This window comes from Antechinus flavipes, chromosome 5 (genome assembly GCF_016432865.1).
Source record: "Antechinus flavipes isolate AdamAnt ecotype Samford, QLD, Australia chromosome 5, AdamAnt_v2, whole genome shotgun sequence".
In the NCBI taxonomy this organism is placed as follows: Eukaryota; Metazoa; Chordata; class Mammalia; order Dasyuromorphia; family Dasyuridae; genus Antechinus; species Antechinus flavipes.
In genome coordinates, this window is record NC_067402.1 from 235,703,531 (window position 1) to 235,721,935 (window position 18,405).

General features: G+C 31.8%; 1 protein-coding gene across 4 annotated transcripts in view; it reads left to right on the forward strand.

The window, feature by feature from the left end:
* Window positions 1–17,553, forward strand: part of RESF1 (retroelement silencing factor 1) — a 64,882-nt gene extending 47,329 nt beyond the window's left edge. For 3 of the 4 annotated variants that reach the window (XM_051962770.1, XM_051962769.1, XM_051962771.1), the window contains 3 exons: window positions 7,540–12,954; window positions 14,139–14,216; window positions 16,644–17,553. In XM_051962770.1, coding sequence (XP_051818730.1) covers window positions 7,611–12,954; window positions 14,139–14,216; window positions 16,644–16,810 — 5,589 coding nt within the window. In that variant the 5' untranslated portion in view covers window positions 7,540–7,610 and the 3' untranslated portion in view covers window positions 16,811–17,553. The remainder of the gene's footprint in view (window positions 1–7,539; window positions 12,955–14,138; window positions 14,217–16,643) is intronic. The other variant, XM_051962772.1, reaches the window with a different exon arrangement.
* Window positions 17,554–18,405: the final 852 nt, after the last annotated feature.

An 18,405-nucleotide genomic window follows, 5' to 3' on the forward strand; every position in this document is an offset into this window, starting at 1 on the left:
TTTATTCCTCTCTTAAGATCATTGAAATATAATAAAATCTCTCCTGCATTTTGTCTAATTAGTTTTGCTTTATGACCCCTGCTGATGTTAGTGTTCAGAGGGATATTATATATCATTTCCCCAATTTGAATGTAAACATCTTAACTTTGTTTAGTACTTTATCATTCATTGTTCCATGTTCACTTTTTTAAAGTGTTTCTCATAAGTTCTCTGTTTGAACTTCAAAGTTTCTCTGTAACTCTGGTCTTTTTATCAAGAATGCCTGGAAGACCTTTATTTCATTAAAGGCCCATTTTTATTGGCAGGGTAAATTATTCCTGGCTATAAGCCCATATCCTTTAATGTCCTGTGATAACAGGCTGCTAAATCATGTGTGATTCTGATTGTTACTTCTTCATATTTGAATTCTTTCTTTCTGGTTATATACAGTATTTTTCCTTTTATCTGAAAGCATGAATTTTGGCAGTAATGTTTGACATTTCAGCAGGTAACTGGTGAATTCTTCCTATTTTTATTTTGCCCTTTGGTTCAAAGAGATCTGCTACAAGTTATAGCTATATATTGCCTAGGAAAATCTCATTGATATATCAGAATAAAGTTTCCTATCATCTGTTGGCTTCTAAGTAATTTTTACTCTACAGCTCCTGCGCTTATACTAGAATAAGGCTTCTTAAACTTTTTTCACTTATAACTTTTCATCTGAGAAATTATGGGACCCTGGATAGATAGGTATATAAGGTAGGTATACAAATATTTACTGATAATAAATTCCACATTCAGTTATGCAACTCCATATGGGGTCACAACCCACAATTTAAGAAGCTTTATTCCAGATTTCATATCCATATTATCCATTTGTGTTCAACTTTGGTCACAAATCAGAAATGTGTTCTCTGTTTCTCTCAGCATTGCTTAGCAGTGTTTGTTTTCTTAGTTTAAAAATCTGACATTCTTGTTATCTAGTCCTGTACATCATTCCTCCTAAGCTTATTCTTCATCATTACTGAGACCTTGTTGTGATTGAAATTGGTAAACATTGAGGGAGTAAAATCTGAGCAAATTTAGCATATTCAATGAATAGGATCCAAGACTTCCTTACTACTTGTGTGAGTTTAATTGCTTCAGTTGTTTCTTGGTCTTCATGGCCCTATTTGAGATTTGCTCATTTTACAGATAAAAAAACTGAGGCAAACCAGATTAAGTGTGAACCAGGTTCACACAAGTAGTTAAGTGTCTGAGGCCAGATTAGAACTCAGAAGACCATTGTGCCATCTAGCTTCTAGTTAATACAAGGACACCATTTAAGGGCTTTGTTATAGTTAATAATGAGGAACCAATCATCTGATACCATCTTGAGTATCATGGGCATTCTCTCTTCTGTTTGGCAAGAGTTTCACAAATCTTCTGGTTATATAAAAATGGGCCACAAGATGTATGGAACATTTTATCATCAGCACCCATTACCCAAATTCCCACTGCTAGAATAAGCCATCACAGATTACAGACGGATAGGTATACTACAGTACTATACTACAATAGGTGATGGACTTGTGTGTTTTAATAGTCTACAGATGACATACAGTATTTCCTGAGATAACTTGATCCAGAGTTTCAGCTAAAATTAGATTGCAGGTTTACACACTTTGGGATAAGATCAGATAGAGTGTATGAACAGAAAAAGATGACTTTTTAGCATAAGAAAAAGAATGCTCAAATCTTTTTAAAAAGCTTTTAGTTTCAATATGTCATACTCCTGAATTGATAAATAGTGTGTTCTTATTGTGTAATGGGCAAGAAAATTCTTTCGACAATGTAAACTAATAGAAAATAGTTTTAAAGACCAAATTGGCTAGCTATCACTATTACAAGATGATGTGCCTTCTGGACACACTTTTTTCATCCCTGGAAACTGACAGAAATCTTTATTGTCAAACATTCTAACTTGACTTTGGAACCTGCTCACATCCAGATTATTGACAGCCAGCCAGCATCTTCTGGTAATAGAAGGATCAAGCTGTATGCTTGTCTTCATGTAATAAATGTTTGCTGTTAAAACTTCTGGTCTTATCAATAATTTACATTTCATTCAGAATCATAAAAATTGGAACCCAACACAAATTCTAGTTCATTATATTAATCCAGATGTCACCTTCTATTTTCTCTATAATAGTTAAATTATATCAAGAGCAGCTAGGTGATAACAGTGGAGAGAGTGCTAGGCCTAAAGTCAGAAAGACTTGAGTTCAAATTAGACTTCAGACATTTATTAGCTGAATGGCCCTGGGCAAGTCACTTAATTTCTATTTGTCTCAATTTCTTTAATTGTAAAATGGGGATAATAATATCATCTATTTCCCAGAGTTGTTAGGAAAATAAAATAAGGTAGTTGTAAAGTCCTTGGCGCACAGTGCCTGACAAATAGTAAATAATATACATGTGAAAGTTTTATATACATGTATACATACAATCAATGCCTGTGTATGTATTAGTTTTTATTATTACTAATCATTTGTGTCATGGATCCCTTTGGCAACTTATTTCCCTCCTTGGGTTCCCTTAGATTATTTTAAATGCATAAAATGGAATACCTAGAATCACAAAGGAAACAAATTATTGAAATAATGATATACTTCTTTTCCCATGCAAGTTCATGGTCTCCCTGAAATATAGTGGTATATTGATCAAAAGTTAAGAACCTTGATAGATAATTTTTAAGTTATTTCCAGATGATAAATGTCCTGACTCTTTATACCATATAATTGTGTTCTCTCTCATTATTTCTAATCTTGAAAGATGTTCATCAACCTACTTTTCTTCTCATCCCTTAAGTCCTTTTTCCATTAAATTAAGCCTTTTAGTGCCACTCTATCTCCCACTTAGATTTTCTTTCTGAACAACATAAGTTCACTGCCATGTTGCGGTACTCACCAATTTTATCTTTACCTAATAAACTCCAAACTCCAAACCAAACTGCCTCCATAGGAGGGGCAGTATTAACATTTTTGCCTGATATAGTATGAATTGATTTAATTGATAACTTTTGTTTCATTTCATCTTCATTGACAGATATATACATTTCCAGTCTCTCCCTCCAAAACAAAAACAAAAAACCAAAGTTTGGTTTTGTTTTTTTTTTTATCCTTTCAAGCATCTGCCATCCCCCAAATTGTTTGCATTGCTTTAATCTTGTCAAAGATGATGCACTATTGGAGTTTCTGAAGTATATGGAATAATATACTAGGAGATAAGAATGAAACCATAGCTTCCACTTACTCAAATTCTAATTTTTAAGGAATTAATTTTCTTTGGTTAGCTTTTGTCCTATTTTTTAAGGACTTATTTTCCTCCATAAATTTTTGTATATTTTTTCCCATGCTATTGACTTTTTTTTAATGACTTACACTACTCATTTCTTTTCTCATTTTTTAAAATTCCACTTCTCTAATTAGCTTTTTGAAATCCTTTTTAAGCTCAGAAAAGTTTTTTTAAAAAGCTAGAACAAAATGTGGAATTTCTCATTAGAAAAACAAATAATCTCAAAAACAGATCCAAGAGAGTTTGAATGGGGTAGATTTTTTCACATAAAAGAGGCATGAAACAGCTATTATAATTTGCCATTTACTTCAGTCCAGTCATTTTAAGTTTTCTTGCCTCAGTTTAGTTCTTTTACCTTAGTATTATGGATCTCTACTTGTTTTGGGTTTTTTTTTTTTTAATTATGCTTTTTTAACTTTTGGCTACCATAAAAATGCTGTGATTTTGATAGGTCTGAGGCTTTTCTATCATGCACCTTCTTAGTGAAATACATCCAATGCTAGGCTCTCTGGATCAAAAATTATGAATAGGTGAGTAGTTTTTACCCTCTAATGCTACCAAATTATTTTCCACATTAGTTGGACTAATTCCATCAATAATTTGTTTATTACCAAAGGCATTCCATTCTGTCTTGTTAGTTTGGATATAATCTGAAAGCCCTTATATTGTGACTTCATGATGTTACTTTTTATATTTAGGTAACAATTCTGTTATTAATTTGTCATGGCATACATGAAAAGATCTAGTCTTTTCCACTAACTAGTTATGTTTTGTAAAAGAGCATTTTGTTTGTGTGGATCAAATGTGGTCATAAGTCTTCTTTTTGACAATAGCTGTGCGATTGTAGACGAGCCCAAAATTCTTAGATTTCTTCAACTTTTTTGTGTCATGGACTTCTTAGACCAGTGTTTTTAATTCATAAAACAATATATAGAATTACAAAGGAAGCCAATTATTTTAAAATCGATGTAAAAATATTTTTTAAAACTATGTTCATCGAGAGCCCCTCATTTAACATCCTAGTGCCTCGAGGTACTTGTATCTAAAAGTAAGGGTGGATATAACATTAAAAAATAATAATAAAACATAAAAGTATGGTACTGAATAATGCTAAAGAGTTCCATATGGGAACAAATAGCCACTATTCTGTAAAACTTTCTAGGAACTTTTCATATATTGAGATAAATTACAAATATATATGACTTAGATATAAAAAGTTATATTCTAAACAAATGAAAGATGTAAGCAATGAAACATCTTTAGAAAGATAAAAAAAAAAATTCATGACCAAAAGAGAAGGCATAGAGATCATACAAGACTAAGTTAAAGAAGTTTTGGACATTAAAATGTTTTAATACAGAAAATTTGAAATTTGAAGGGAAACACCAAACTGGAGGAAGAAAATCTTTGCAATTAATTTCTTTGAAAAAGTCTGAAACCCAAGCTATATCAATACAGATTTTACATGGATATGTAAATCTATCTATGGAAAGGGACCATTGTTAGAAAGGCTGTGGGAAGAAAGCTGCACTGATTTACATTTATTAGAACTATTAGTTAGGCCCAGTCTTTCTGGAATTTAGTTTCAAACTATTTAAAAAAAAAAAAAAAAGGCACAGCATACCATATGATTCATCTATGTCATTACTAGGGCTCTATTTAGATCAAAGAAAGAAAGAAAGGTGGAGACTGAATATACATTAGCATATGTTGTGTTCACTTTTCCCCCTTTTTTCCTTTTTTTTTCCTCTTGTGGTTTTCCCTTTTGTTTTGATTTTTCTCTCCCAATATGATTTATAAAGAAATGTGTATTTAAAAAAATAATGCAAATGTTTAACCAGAAGGGGGAAAAAAAAACAAAAGAAAGAAAGAAAGGGCTCATATGAAGAAAAATATTCATAGTAGCAATTTTTTGGTACTAAAAGAAGAACTGAGAACTAAAAGGGAAAACTCATCCATGGCAAGAATGACTGAGGAAACCATGGTATTTGAATGTTACAGAATATTATTATGACATAAGAAACATTAAAATGGGAAAATTAATATAAATTGATGAAAAGTGGAGCTATTGGAACCTAGAACATATTTTATACAATAATATTTCAAAGAAAAACAATTTTTAAATAAAACTCTGAAAAATAACAACCACCATTTCACAGACTAGGTGAAATGCAACGTAGGACACAAAATGAGATAGGTATTTTCAACAATATCTTATGTAAGGTTTTGTTTTGCTTGACTTCATATTTGGTACTAGAATTTTGGATTTGGGCTGAAATAAAGAAAAAAAAGAAACTTCAAATGATATTTCAAAATGTGCAGACGGGAATTGGGAAAGTCAGTAGAAAAGCTGGACAGCTTTGAAAATAACATGTTAAATTTATTGTTTACTTGGAGGGAGAGACGATATCAAACGCCATTTCATAGACTGCACTAGTAAATTCACCTTTTCTGTTTTGCTTTTGTATATAGAAATGTTTATCATAATTGATAATAAGTTCATAATTAAAAGTTGATCTCTATTTATTTGGTTTTTGCTGAGGCTATTGGAGTTAAATGGCTTGCCTGGGGTCACACAGCTAGGAAGTGTTAAGTGTCTGAGGCCAGATTTGAACTCAGGTCCTCCTGATTTCAGGGCTACTGCCCTGAACTAGCTGCCCCAAAAGTTGATATTTATTTAAAAGATCAATTGAAAAAGGTATTTTATATGGAAAATGTACCATTTGGATGCTGTTATTTTTTTATTCTTATGAAATTGACATTAATTAGCCTTTCAAATCAAGACTCACATATTAAACTTTAATTTTGGCAGCTTCAGAATTGAGTGAATCTGATTCTACCAGCTATTGAATGCAGAGAGGAAGACATCTTAAAATTAGATAAAAGAAATTATCTAAAGTGTCAGATGTCAACATTCATAAAATGTGGAAATATCAAACAATGATTTATATATCAACTATTGAGGGTCATCTTTTAAAGAAGAAAATATAAAGTGTTCTATATTTTTTGCTTCCAGATCTTACCTAATAATCTGTATAATTCTTTGAAATTATATAGCTAATTAGGAAAGATCTGTTTGGGGAATTGATAGGTTCCTGACAAAGGTGTGTTTTCTGTGTATGTGTGTTTACATTGTTTTTTGATATCTTGCATCCCTGTTTAAATCTATTGTTTGGTTCATGATCTTTCTAGGACAGTAAAAACATCATTTAGCTTGATCAGGATTAAATAAAATCTTGTAAATGCTATTTTGAAAGTAATCCCTGTAGGTATAAGTCTTACTTGGGCGAGGTGTTGTCTTTGCTAATAATGAAGACAAGTGATGTCAAATTTAAATTCAGTAAACAGTAATTCAAGATCTCCTGTGGACTGCATGTTATTTTTTAAAATTTTATTTTGTTAAATATTTCCCAGTTATATTTTTATCTGATTCAAGATATACTCAAGTATTGTGGATAATGTGACAATGTTTTATATTTCTAGTGTAGAAGAGTAAGAGAGAATAGGTTTATATCAACCTGAAAGCCCATCTCATATTGTTTGATATAACTGAATCTGCTTACTCTAAGCCAAGAAGTAGGAAACTTATTCAACATACTGAAACCACGTTAATTTTTTACTTGTTACTTGTTTCTAGGTTATTTTCAATTGCAACATATTGTTTTAACACTGAACAATACTATACTTTTCTTGTCTTGCTCTTTCCTTATAACCTAAGTGTAAAAACTTCAAAGATTTGCTTGTACTCAGTATTTAGAATAAGAGCTTGTTTGCCCCGATGATTGTTCTTCCTTGCCCCTTAATCAAACACAAACCAATTCATAAATTTCAGTTCTTCCACAATAGATATGACACTTTACCCATGATCATGCCTATATTGTGAAGAAGTATTGAAACAATTTTTCCTTTTTAAAAAGCAATAATTTTGATCTGTGAAACTTTTTTAAAGCACCATTTACCTTATATTTGTCCTTTACCTGTCCTATACCAGAACTGAAAGCTTTTTTTTTAATATTGTTCATATTTGCTATTTTCCTTGCATTTTTTTGTTCCTTTACAAAACAACTAGTTTTCATGAACCTGATATAGAGAAAATGATGGAAATAGAGTCACCAAATATTGGATGATATAGCAACCACTTTTCTTTACTAGAAATTTTAGTTTTAGTATAAGTTTTTAAAGGAACAATTACTGGAAAAAGAATAATGTTTACTTGTCTTTCAGATTACTGACATTTAAAAACTGCCCAAAAAAACCCCTGATGTGGATTATACTGATACATCTTCAGCAGAGCAATGGACTGGACTACCAAACCAGAAGATAATGCTGCTCTTCCATCCTATTTAGAAAGTCAATCAAGTTTTCTAAGAAAAGCCTTAAGTCCACATACCTTAACACCTCAGAGTTCTTGTAATTATTCCAGAAATAATCAGGAGGTGTTTGTTTGCCCTAGCAATAAAAATGCCACTTTACAATCACTGCAGTATCAAAATATTGAGAGTTCTAAAAATTCTCAGCAAGTCTCTCACCCAGATATGTCTAGTAGGATAGTTGTCATCCCGGAAACTTCCACTGAAAAAATTCCTTTTTCACAGTTGAAAGTAGTACCAAATCAACCAGATCAAAGTTCACATAGATCACTTGGAACTCCAAGAAATTCTTGGTTAAGTTCTTCAGTGAGTGATTCTATCTTTTTTAGCAGAGGATTATCTGGTGCATCTCAAACTAGTGTTGGCAGCAGTGTACATAATGCACTTAAATCTCAGGATCAGTATGTCTCATCAAATACTTATACTATGCAGCTACAAATGGTATCCAACCCTTCAAAAGTTCCTACATTATATCCAGGAAATCAAGGTTCTAATTTATATTCAGCAGAACAGCAAGTTGGGTGGGTACCACCCTGTACATCCAGTGGACTAACTGTGCCTTTTCAACAACCAAGTCAGTATCTTGATTCACAAAGAGGTGTAGTAACCAATTTATCTAATACAAACATTCAAAAACAACCTGCTGTTTCAGCTACACCGTTACAGATTACAAATAATCAGCTATTAAACCCTAGTGTATCTGTGGCAGCACCTTTGCCACCATATCCAATTGTACAGTCACGTCAGTATGCAGCTATTAGTACAGTTACTGAGACCAATAATAGAAATCTTCCTAATTATTATTGTAGATTAATTCCACCATTTCAAAAAAATAGTCAGTGTTTAGCTCAAAATACATCTAATGAAGTTTTACATGCTCAACAAATACATCTTTCTGAAACAAAAAGAGCTTTTGGAAGAGATTGTCAACAACAGTGGCAGAACACTAGTGAAAATGGCCATCAGAAACTGAATGTTGAAACAAACTATCCCTTTAATGAACCAGGCAATTCTTTTGCAATTGGTGGAATTCCTCACTATAAAAATAAACAAATAAGGACAAATCTTTGTGATGCATCTTCTGAATTACTGAGCAGAATGCCAGGACCAAGCAACCAGATAAATAATCATTCTCTTGGAGAACGTAGTGGTTTTCTAGGGGATAGTAGTGGTTCTTTCAGGGAAGGTAGTAGTTCTTTTGTAAAAGATAGTGGTTCTCATAGAGAAAGTAGTCATTCCATTAATTCAGAAATTGATATTTCAAAAGAAAGTCATTCCAGGATAACAAAAGAAGGGCTATTTAGGGATATTAAAAAATTATTAGCAATGAAAAATGAATTTTTGAAATTAGCAAAAGAAATTAAAATTAAAAAATCCTTTCTTTCTGAAAGTCAAGATAAAACACTTAATTCTTCCTTGCCACAAAATCCTGTTATCTCTCTGCAACATCCTCCTAAGGATCAGTCTTTTCCACAGTTGATGTCAATTAATTCAGAGCACCAACTAATGAAAGTAGATACAGAAGATACAAATAAAGCTAAAAACATATTGAACACTAATATTAAAGAAATAGATTGTAGCAGACAGATTAACCAAGGCAGTTCAGTTTTGCCAAATTCTGCCTCTTCTGGAAAATTGCAAACAAAGCACATAAATACTCTTTTGCAGGAAACCTCCCCGGTATGTCAAAAAATCCTACCACCTATTAATCCTGCACACACACTATCAAAGCAGATTTCCTTAGATTTTAATAAAGGCGAAAGAGTTGACACACCACAACAATTATGCAATGATACTTTTAATACTTCTCTTAACCAACAAAGACAAAAGGCTTTGAAAAATAAAGAAGACAATTATAAGCTTCTTTCCCAGCTCCTTAAAAGCAATGATACAACTTTAGATTTTACCCCTGAAATAATGAATCAGGAAACATCAGCAAAAAGTGTGAGTGAAAATATGCAGGACTGCAATAAACCTATTCATTCTGAAGTAAAACAAAAAATGGAAGTCATTAGTACTCAATCACAGTCCAAAAGCACAGGAATTCCAATAACTGCTGTTAAAAGTACAGATAGTTTAGATAATTCTGTTACACTGAAAGATATGACTTCATCTTTGCTTAATGGAAAATCTTGTGCAAAGGATAATAATTATTCCATGGAAGAACTAACAGCATGTCTTGCATTATGGAAAAAAAACCCGTCAGAATCCACCAACTTGCAGGAAAATGACAAATTAGGAAAAAACAAAGTACCAGATAGAATGGCATCTCCTACAGTTAGAAGAAACACAAATGAAACAGTTTTGCCCACTTTAAGTGTTCCTATTGTACACAAACATGAATCTGGAAATTTAAATTTAACAAAGGGAATTGAACTTCAAATTGCTGTTGTTTCTCCTTTAATCCTTTCAGAGGTAAAACCATTAGATGACCAATCACTAAAACCTATTAAGTCTTCATTAGAATCAGTGTTCCCAGTTATTCAAGAAGGTAGTGTGTGTAGTTTACAAGACCAAATTAAAGAAGAAGCAATTGCTTCATCAGATGTTAATGTTGTTAAAAGGACAGCGGAAGTTTTTGTTGCATCAAGTAATTTTGCACTGATGAATAAGTTTGATTCCAAATTACAAGACATAAAATCAGATGATGGAATAGTACATTCAAACATAAATTTGAATTTTTCATCTGAAACGTTGAAAAAAAAGCTAGACAAGTCAGAACTACATCCATCACATTTAGAAAAGGATATCTGTTCTCCCAAAAGTGCAGACAATTCAGGGCAAGTTAAAGAACAAAAAAAGGACCAGCACATCTCAGTGCAGTTGGTGAATGATATTCCAATGAGTAATGATATACTACAAATTGCCAGTGTCTGTTCTCTTGTTGAAGGTGATACATTTTATAATTCCCAAATAGCCAATATGTTCAATTCTGTCCCTTCAACACAGGTTGATAAAAAAGAGATTTCTTTACCAGGCAATACTGTGATTGATAATAGACAACTTAAAGAGCAATTAGATCAGACAAAGTTTGAATCTGTGAGTAATCTTAAAGGGCAAAATTTGCTGAAAATTACTGACGTCCTACCTAAAATATCTTATGGGACAAAATCGTTGGGGACTTCAAAATCATTAAAACATTGTGAAACAAATGGCAAAATAGTAAAGCAAAAAAAGCACGTGGAAAAGAATATTGAGAAGAAAGAGATTGTTAGTAATAAATGTTGCTCATCAACCAATGATCAACTCGATCTTAACTCTAAAGAAATTGTTGATATATCTGGTGCTCATTACACCAAAGAGCTTTTGTCTTGTATGGTCCAAAATATTGAACAAGCAAAACATGAGAGTTTTCTTGATGAGACAACATCTGTAAAATATCTAGATGACCAGTTGTCTGAACTTGTAGAAGAATTTCCTTATGGTATTGAACGTACAGGCACACACAATATTATACCAGCAGAAAATAAGAATTCATCACAACAGCTAAGCATGGATCTAGTAACTAAAGATAAAGAAACCAGCATCAAAACTAACTGTGACTCTGAAGATCCAGTAAACCAAATTAAAATTACAATATTGAACTCAGAGCGCATGAAAGAATTGTTCCCTAAAGGGAGTAAAAAAATCTGTAAAGGACATGATAACCTGGACAATTTGGAACATTCTCAGAAAAAAGAATCAATGAACGATCCCCAAAATCATTGTGGTTCTTGTGTGAATACTACAAGGGATGATAGCAATCAGGATTCCACAAAAACCTCAACAGGAAAAGATGACGTTCATTGCTGTGCATTAGGTTGGCTATCTACAGTTTATGATGGAGTTCCCCAATGTCTGTGTGATTCTAGAAAAGACTTTACAACAGAAGAGAAGCTTGATGGCCAGAGTTCACTTTCAGAAAGCTTGAGTTGTAAAGGAGACCCAGCTACTGATGACAACATCCTTGCTCCAAAAATTAATAGTCCATTGAAGAATAACTTGCAGAATTCTCTGGCATGTCCTGAAGGGAAAAAAAGTTTGTTTGAAATGGAACAAAATGAAATAAAATGTTCACAAAAGGCCGTGGAGAAGGAAAAACTTATTTTTTCTTCAAGGAAGAAAATAGTAAAATATAATGAAAGAGATTCTCAGGAAAATCCACAGAAGGTACTTAAGGCAAGAACCTTAATCCCTTTACATGGGGAAAAGAAGAAATCACATTTTTGGTCAATTAAAAACAAAGAATTTCTTAAGAAAGAATGCTCTTCTAGAGATTTAGTATCAACAGAAAAGTTTAATTTAAAATTTAAATCAGGTTGCTCAAAATTTAAAAATCCAAAGTGGAAGTTGGAATATCCTGATATGGAGCAGAAAAAGAAAAAACATGAGCTAGAACAGAAAACATGTGTAGTAAGTGGGTCTAAGTTGTGTGAGTCTCTTTCAAGCATGAATGAAGAAAATTGTGAAGAAAAAGTGTCTACAGATGCAGAGTCCACAAACTTGGAAAGAAATATCCATCAGAGTATAATGAATACTTCAAATGTGAATTTGACCTCTTCAAAGTCTGATAGTAGTCCATGTAAAATTATTAAAGTTCTATCTTCTCATGATTATTTTCAGAGACAAAAGCAAAAAGAAAAGATTGTTAAAGGAGACTTAAAGCAAAGGCATGATAGTGAAAAATTTAAAAAAAATAGGCCACATGTTTCTGAATGTGTATGGCACAACAAACTCACTATAAAACTGGTTAACTGTGCAAAATCAAATGAGGGACACAGTATACGGAAATATAAAAGATCATTAGACAATTTAGCACACCATAATAAAGCCACTAAGTCTCATAGAAACAAGATTCATCATTCAAAAGAGTTCAGAAAATGTAACATTGCAAGGAATGTGCAAGAAAAAGTTGGTGAAAAACAGCTTGATGATGTAGTTATTTTAAGCAGAAAAGTTAACAAATATAATCAAAATCCTCTCCAAGGAAAGGATCAAAAGGAACAAAAGAAAATGTATTTGAACAGAGTTGCATTTAAACGCACTGCACAAGAAAGTATTTGCCTAACAAAATTAGATTGTTCACCCAGGAGTTGTGCAAATCAAATTAAGTATGATAATGATGATAGTAAGTCCAACCAAAATTCATTTTCACATGAGAAGGATAAATGTGAAAAACCAAAAATGCTAGAATTTAAATTATGTCCAGAAGAACTATTTAAGAATGGAAAGAGTGAAGAACATCCAGATTTAAAGTCTTTTCCTAGAAAGGAGCAAGTTCCTGTACAAGGTAAGGCATTTTTAAAAAAATGATTCAGTTACAGAATTTGATTGTAATTGAGAAACATCACTTCTGTAGAGGAGAGAGTGTTGGACTTGGAGTTAGAGACCTGGGTTCAGATCCTTCCAAGGACACTGAACTTGATAGTCAACTAGGCCATTTATACTCAGTTTCATTATGTGTAAAATGTGGTTTAATAGCTAATATTCACCCCATTAAGCCGTTGTGAGGTTCAAGTATTTAAACCATTTTTCAAGCCTCAAAGCACTATTAAACTATATTATTGTTATAAAACCTAATATTGATAACATAATTAATAGGAAAATTTAAATTGTAAAATGAATATATTCTTAAGCAACTAAAATTGATCTTTGATACATTATTTTTTCTGTCCCCATTTCTTTATCAGTTTGTTACTTTCTTAGTTTGCTATATTAAAAATTAATAATTCAGAATTCTAAAAATAAATATTATGTGAAAATATGTAATAGTATGTTAAAAAAAAAAAACATAGTATGCCTATTTCCAAAAGACATATGTTTTATTTTTAAAAAAAAATTAACAAGGGAAATTGAATTCTTTGGATTTTAAAAAAGATTATCTTATTATAATTTATCATAGAATAAGTATACATTATTCTATACTTTGTATTGCTTTTGTGCTTTTTGAAATAGTCATACCCTTGCTTCAATTTTTCTTCTATTTAAACATTTTAGTTTATATAAGAGACTTCTTTGGTTGTTTTTCCATATGGAAATCACTCAGCTTAATGGAAAAATTCAACACATTCATTGTTTTGCCAGTAAATATAAAATTAGACTTTATATTCTGATCAATTCAAATCAGGGTACCAAAGAATTATAGAAATTTGTTCTCTACAAGATTAAAAGATTTTTTTGTTTTTGTCACTTAATATTACTATGTAGCATGGCAGTTTTGGTCTTTGTCAAGTATGGTAATAATTATTTTTTTCTTCAGAGATGGGAAGAACTACACCTTTTAGCAAGGTATTCTTTTAAGTATCTATCTCCTGTGAAAGAAGTAATACCTTATAAAAGAGCCATCTTCTATCAGATGCTTTCTGGCTTATTCTCTCTGTTTACAATATTTTGCCACTTCAAATCAAGTTGTATTAGAATTTAGAAATATTTACAAATTAAGATATATTAAAATTACAGTTTGATCATTTACAGGCATAAAAAGTACAAAAGAAGATTGGTTAAAATGTATTCCTCAGAAGAAAAGGAAAATAGAAGCAGTCAAAGATGAAGGTGACATATTGCCTGTAATCAGTTTCAATGCCCCTCTTTCCTTAGAATGATGGATGTTAATGTTAATGTCTTTATTTGATATAGAACATACTTACTGAAAATAATATGCTGTCTTTATTGTTCCTTATTTTTTTGTGCCTTGCTGCCATTTCCTTCCCCACATTTTGTAGTGCGCAGAGTGTTTTGTTTATATTGATTTATTACTAGTGCTTATTTTTAATAATAAAATGGAGCTTCCAGCATTTATCTGATAGCTGATATATCAGATATTGAAACTACTAATTGCATTGTTCCTTTAAATGAAAGTGCAGGCAGAAATTAGTTTTATATTAAATATATAATTTTATATTAAACATAATTTTATTAATATATATTATGTGTTTTATATATAATATATTAGTACAGAATAAAATATAATTTTTTTAAAATGAAAACTTCAGTTGAAAGCATTGAGCATCAAAGGAACATGTCAAGAGTACAAATAAAGAAGAAAGCAAAAACAAACAAGTGAAAGTTTGGTAGATTCATGACTACTGCATCTACCTAGGGATAGTGATCACTAGGGAGTGAGATTTACAGAATCATGGGCTCCCATAATTGATACATGGCATAGGTTATCTAGTCTACACCATACATACCTAAGAAAGCATGCTGTATAAAAAATCCTCAACAAGTGACCCATCCTGTTTATATTTGAAGGATTCCCTTAAATGGTAAATTACTGTCTCCCAAAGAAGTTCATTCATTCAAAAGATGTTTTTTGGTATTTTGGCAAAAACATTTTTAGCGTCTTCTGTCTAGTTGCTGGGCTTAGGTTACTTGCCTTCAGATCCAAAGTTCAGAATAAATTCTTTTTCTAGGTGATAGCCCTTTGTCTTTTATATCCTGTTTATGCTTATTATATAGGGCAGCAAGGTGGTGCATTGAATAAAGTGTTGGCCTTGGAGTCAGGAAGATGATTCTTCCTGAATTTAAATGTGGCCTCAGGCAGTTGCAAGCTGTGTGACCTTGGGCAAGTCACTTAACCCTGTTTGTCTCAGTTCTCATCTGTAAAATGAGCTAAAGAAGAAAATGGCAAACCACTTTAGTAACTTTGCCAAACAAAACAAACCGAATGGGGTCAACACACAACTGAATTTCAATAAAAACCATGCATCTCACTAAGACATGATTTTCCATCCTTTTTCCTCAGTGGTCACTGTTGATAAACTTAATTTTGTCAGTGCCCTCCATATAATATGTTAGCCAGAACTAGATAGCTACTCTGCATTATGGTCTGATCAGAGCAGGAGTGTTTCTTCTTCTGAATCTAGGTGCTGTTCTTTTAATATAGCCCAAGATTTCATTAGGCTTTTTTTTTTAAACTATAATATTACAGTTTATTTATTCAATTGATAATTAATGAAAACCAGATCCTAGGTAATTTTCATAAGAAATGTCTGGATTTTTCTAACTCAACCTTTATTTGTTTAGTTAATTATTAGTATAGGATTTAACATTTAGACCTGTTAAATTTCATTTTGTTAGGTTTAGACTATTATTTTAGCCTGTTTAAAATGTTAGGTGTCTTCTCCAGCTTTGTGCTATCTAGAAGTTGAATATCAGGAATCATATCAGTACTTGCTAGAGGTTATAGAGAACATTTTTCTTTGACTATGGTTTGAGTGTATAATATTTAAAATTTTATGAACTTAATCTGAGGTCCTTTCTCAATTTCACACAAAGATGTGAGAACAGGCTGGGAGAAGAAAAGCATATAGGACACTGGAGCATTGAGTGCTAAGGAAGTGACATGGAAAGAATAAGATGGAGACAAAATCAAATGGTGATAGGAATCCTTGGGACAGAGGAGAAATCATGGATTCTAAAAAAAAAAAGGATATTCAAGCATTATTAAAAATAACAGCAATTCATAGATAACCTTGGTAGAAGGAAAGAAATATATAAAAAGAAAGGGATATACAGATGCCAGGAAAGCAGGAGAAGAGAGACAGAGAGAAGAAAAGTAGGGAAGATTGCATGCAGGAGACTTTGAAAAACAAAAACCTATCCTGACAAGACAAACCAGGGTTCTGACATTAAGGAGGAGGTACATTGAAGTGAAATATGAATTTAAGTCTAAACTTAAAGCTATGTTGGAAGTTTGGGTATAGAATATTAAATGATTATCCATTTTGACATGATAAAATTGAAATGACAATTGCAGAATAAAGTGAGACAAAGATTCATGTTCATGGAAAGGTAGGGTTAAATAGAGGTAAGAAAAGATCAAAAGAGAATTGTAAAATACACTGTACGTTGGTAGAATTTTTACACTGACTTTTTTTTGAGTGAAAATTATATAACTGATTACTTTATCATTAAATTAATAATTCCATGCTTCATTGGTGTTTAATATTAAATAACAATAACATTTATTTTCTTTAGATGACAATGCTCTATCTAATTCAAGAGTGTACAAGAGAACATTGAGTGTGGATGGATGCAAGGCTGTTCAGGACCCACCAAAAGATTCAAAAACAATGTTTCAGACCTACAAGAAATTATATTTGGAGAAAAGAAGTAGAAGCCTAGATGAGAGTTCTACAAAGTAATTAATTTTTTGTTAGATAAAGTTTAGGAGGCAGTGTGTGGTACTGAAAATGTCCAAATACTGTTTCTTAAAAGGTTAATTGATTTCTATTCTTTTTCCTTTTACAAATTCAATCCTGTAGCTGGCAGTGGATTCACTATTGCGATTATGAAGGCTTTCCAGTCATAAAATTTATTTCTGACTTACCTAGCATCATTTAAAAACATCTTGTTTGTAACGGGGAGAAAATTTACTATTTCTTTGCTTAGAAAAACATCAAATAAATTGATGCAAAGAAACCTGATTGTACTTAACAGGTAAACCATAAAGTATTTTAGCTGCTGCATTGTTGAACCAGATAGACATAATTACAAAGTAATTGTTTTGTTTAATTTTTTCTTATTTTTGTATTTCAAATACTGACTAGAGCTGTTAAAAATTCATCCATAAATTTGAAGAAAAGCTGTTCCTGAACAACTACTTGTACACTTTAATTAGAATTGTAAATACATTCTTATGTTTATAAGCTATATTAGCAGATCTTAACCAATTGTGAATTTTGAAATATATTCTTGAGTATTTTGTTAAAAGTGCCATTTTGTACTGTTAAATTTTGTACTGAATTGTAAACTTTCCTCCAAAGTCTTGGTTGTTTTTTTTGTTTTTTTTAAAATTACATCGAAAACAATTTGGGTGTTAAATATTGGATGTTTAAAACATTACTTTTCATACTTGAAATAAACATGTATTTTTAAAAAATGAAAAGTCTATCAATTATTAACTTCAGTGAATTTGAAAACACATTTTAATAGTAATATGAAAACAATTACACATGTATATAAAGTAGAATACAAACCACAAAGGTTATTAATTGTTTAGTTGATTAGGTTAGATTGGAAAATTTTTAAATGGATGATTGATGTAGTTTAATTCTAGGAGTAAAACTGGTTGGAAAATGTAATACTGTGAAGGAATCGAGATAGTTAATGTAGAGCTAAGATGATCAGCAGGAAAAAGTACTACTAGATTCTCTCCATTGCCACCTCCAGATATTTAAAGAAAATGACCAGACTGACAGGAAATCCAAGAGATAATCATTTTTCTAGCCTAAAATTACATAGATTGACAGAGAAGTTTATAGATCTGGGGATGGAACTGGCCAGAAAAGGCATTGAAGAGCATTTCATTGTAGAAACTAAAAACACAATTGTTCACTAGGACAAGAAGAGATCCCAGATCCTTCACGGGGTCTATTTGTAAGATTAGACCTGGTAGTTTGAGACCATCATTGACAATAGTGTCCCCTTAGGGGAGGCTGTTAGCTTATAGAACATAATATACTCATGGAAAAACATTGAACAATATTTTTCTAAGATTAGTACACCTGTGTACCCACAAATAACATCCTTTTAAGCACCTGCTGTTTTTTATTTCTGAATTTATGCACATCTTTACTCTGATTCCCAAAATCCCGTGTGCCTATATAAAAATTTCTTTAGAATTCCTTGAGGCATTTTACACATCTATCAGCCAGCCCCAGAGAAGCCACCAAAAATCAGGGTTTAAGAATCCATTCTCAGAAATGGGATTGGAGCAAACTACCTGCCAAGTGGACTC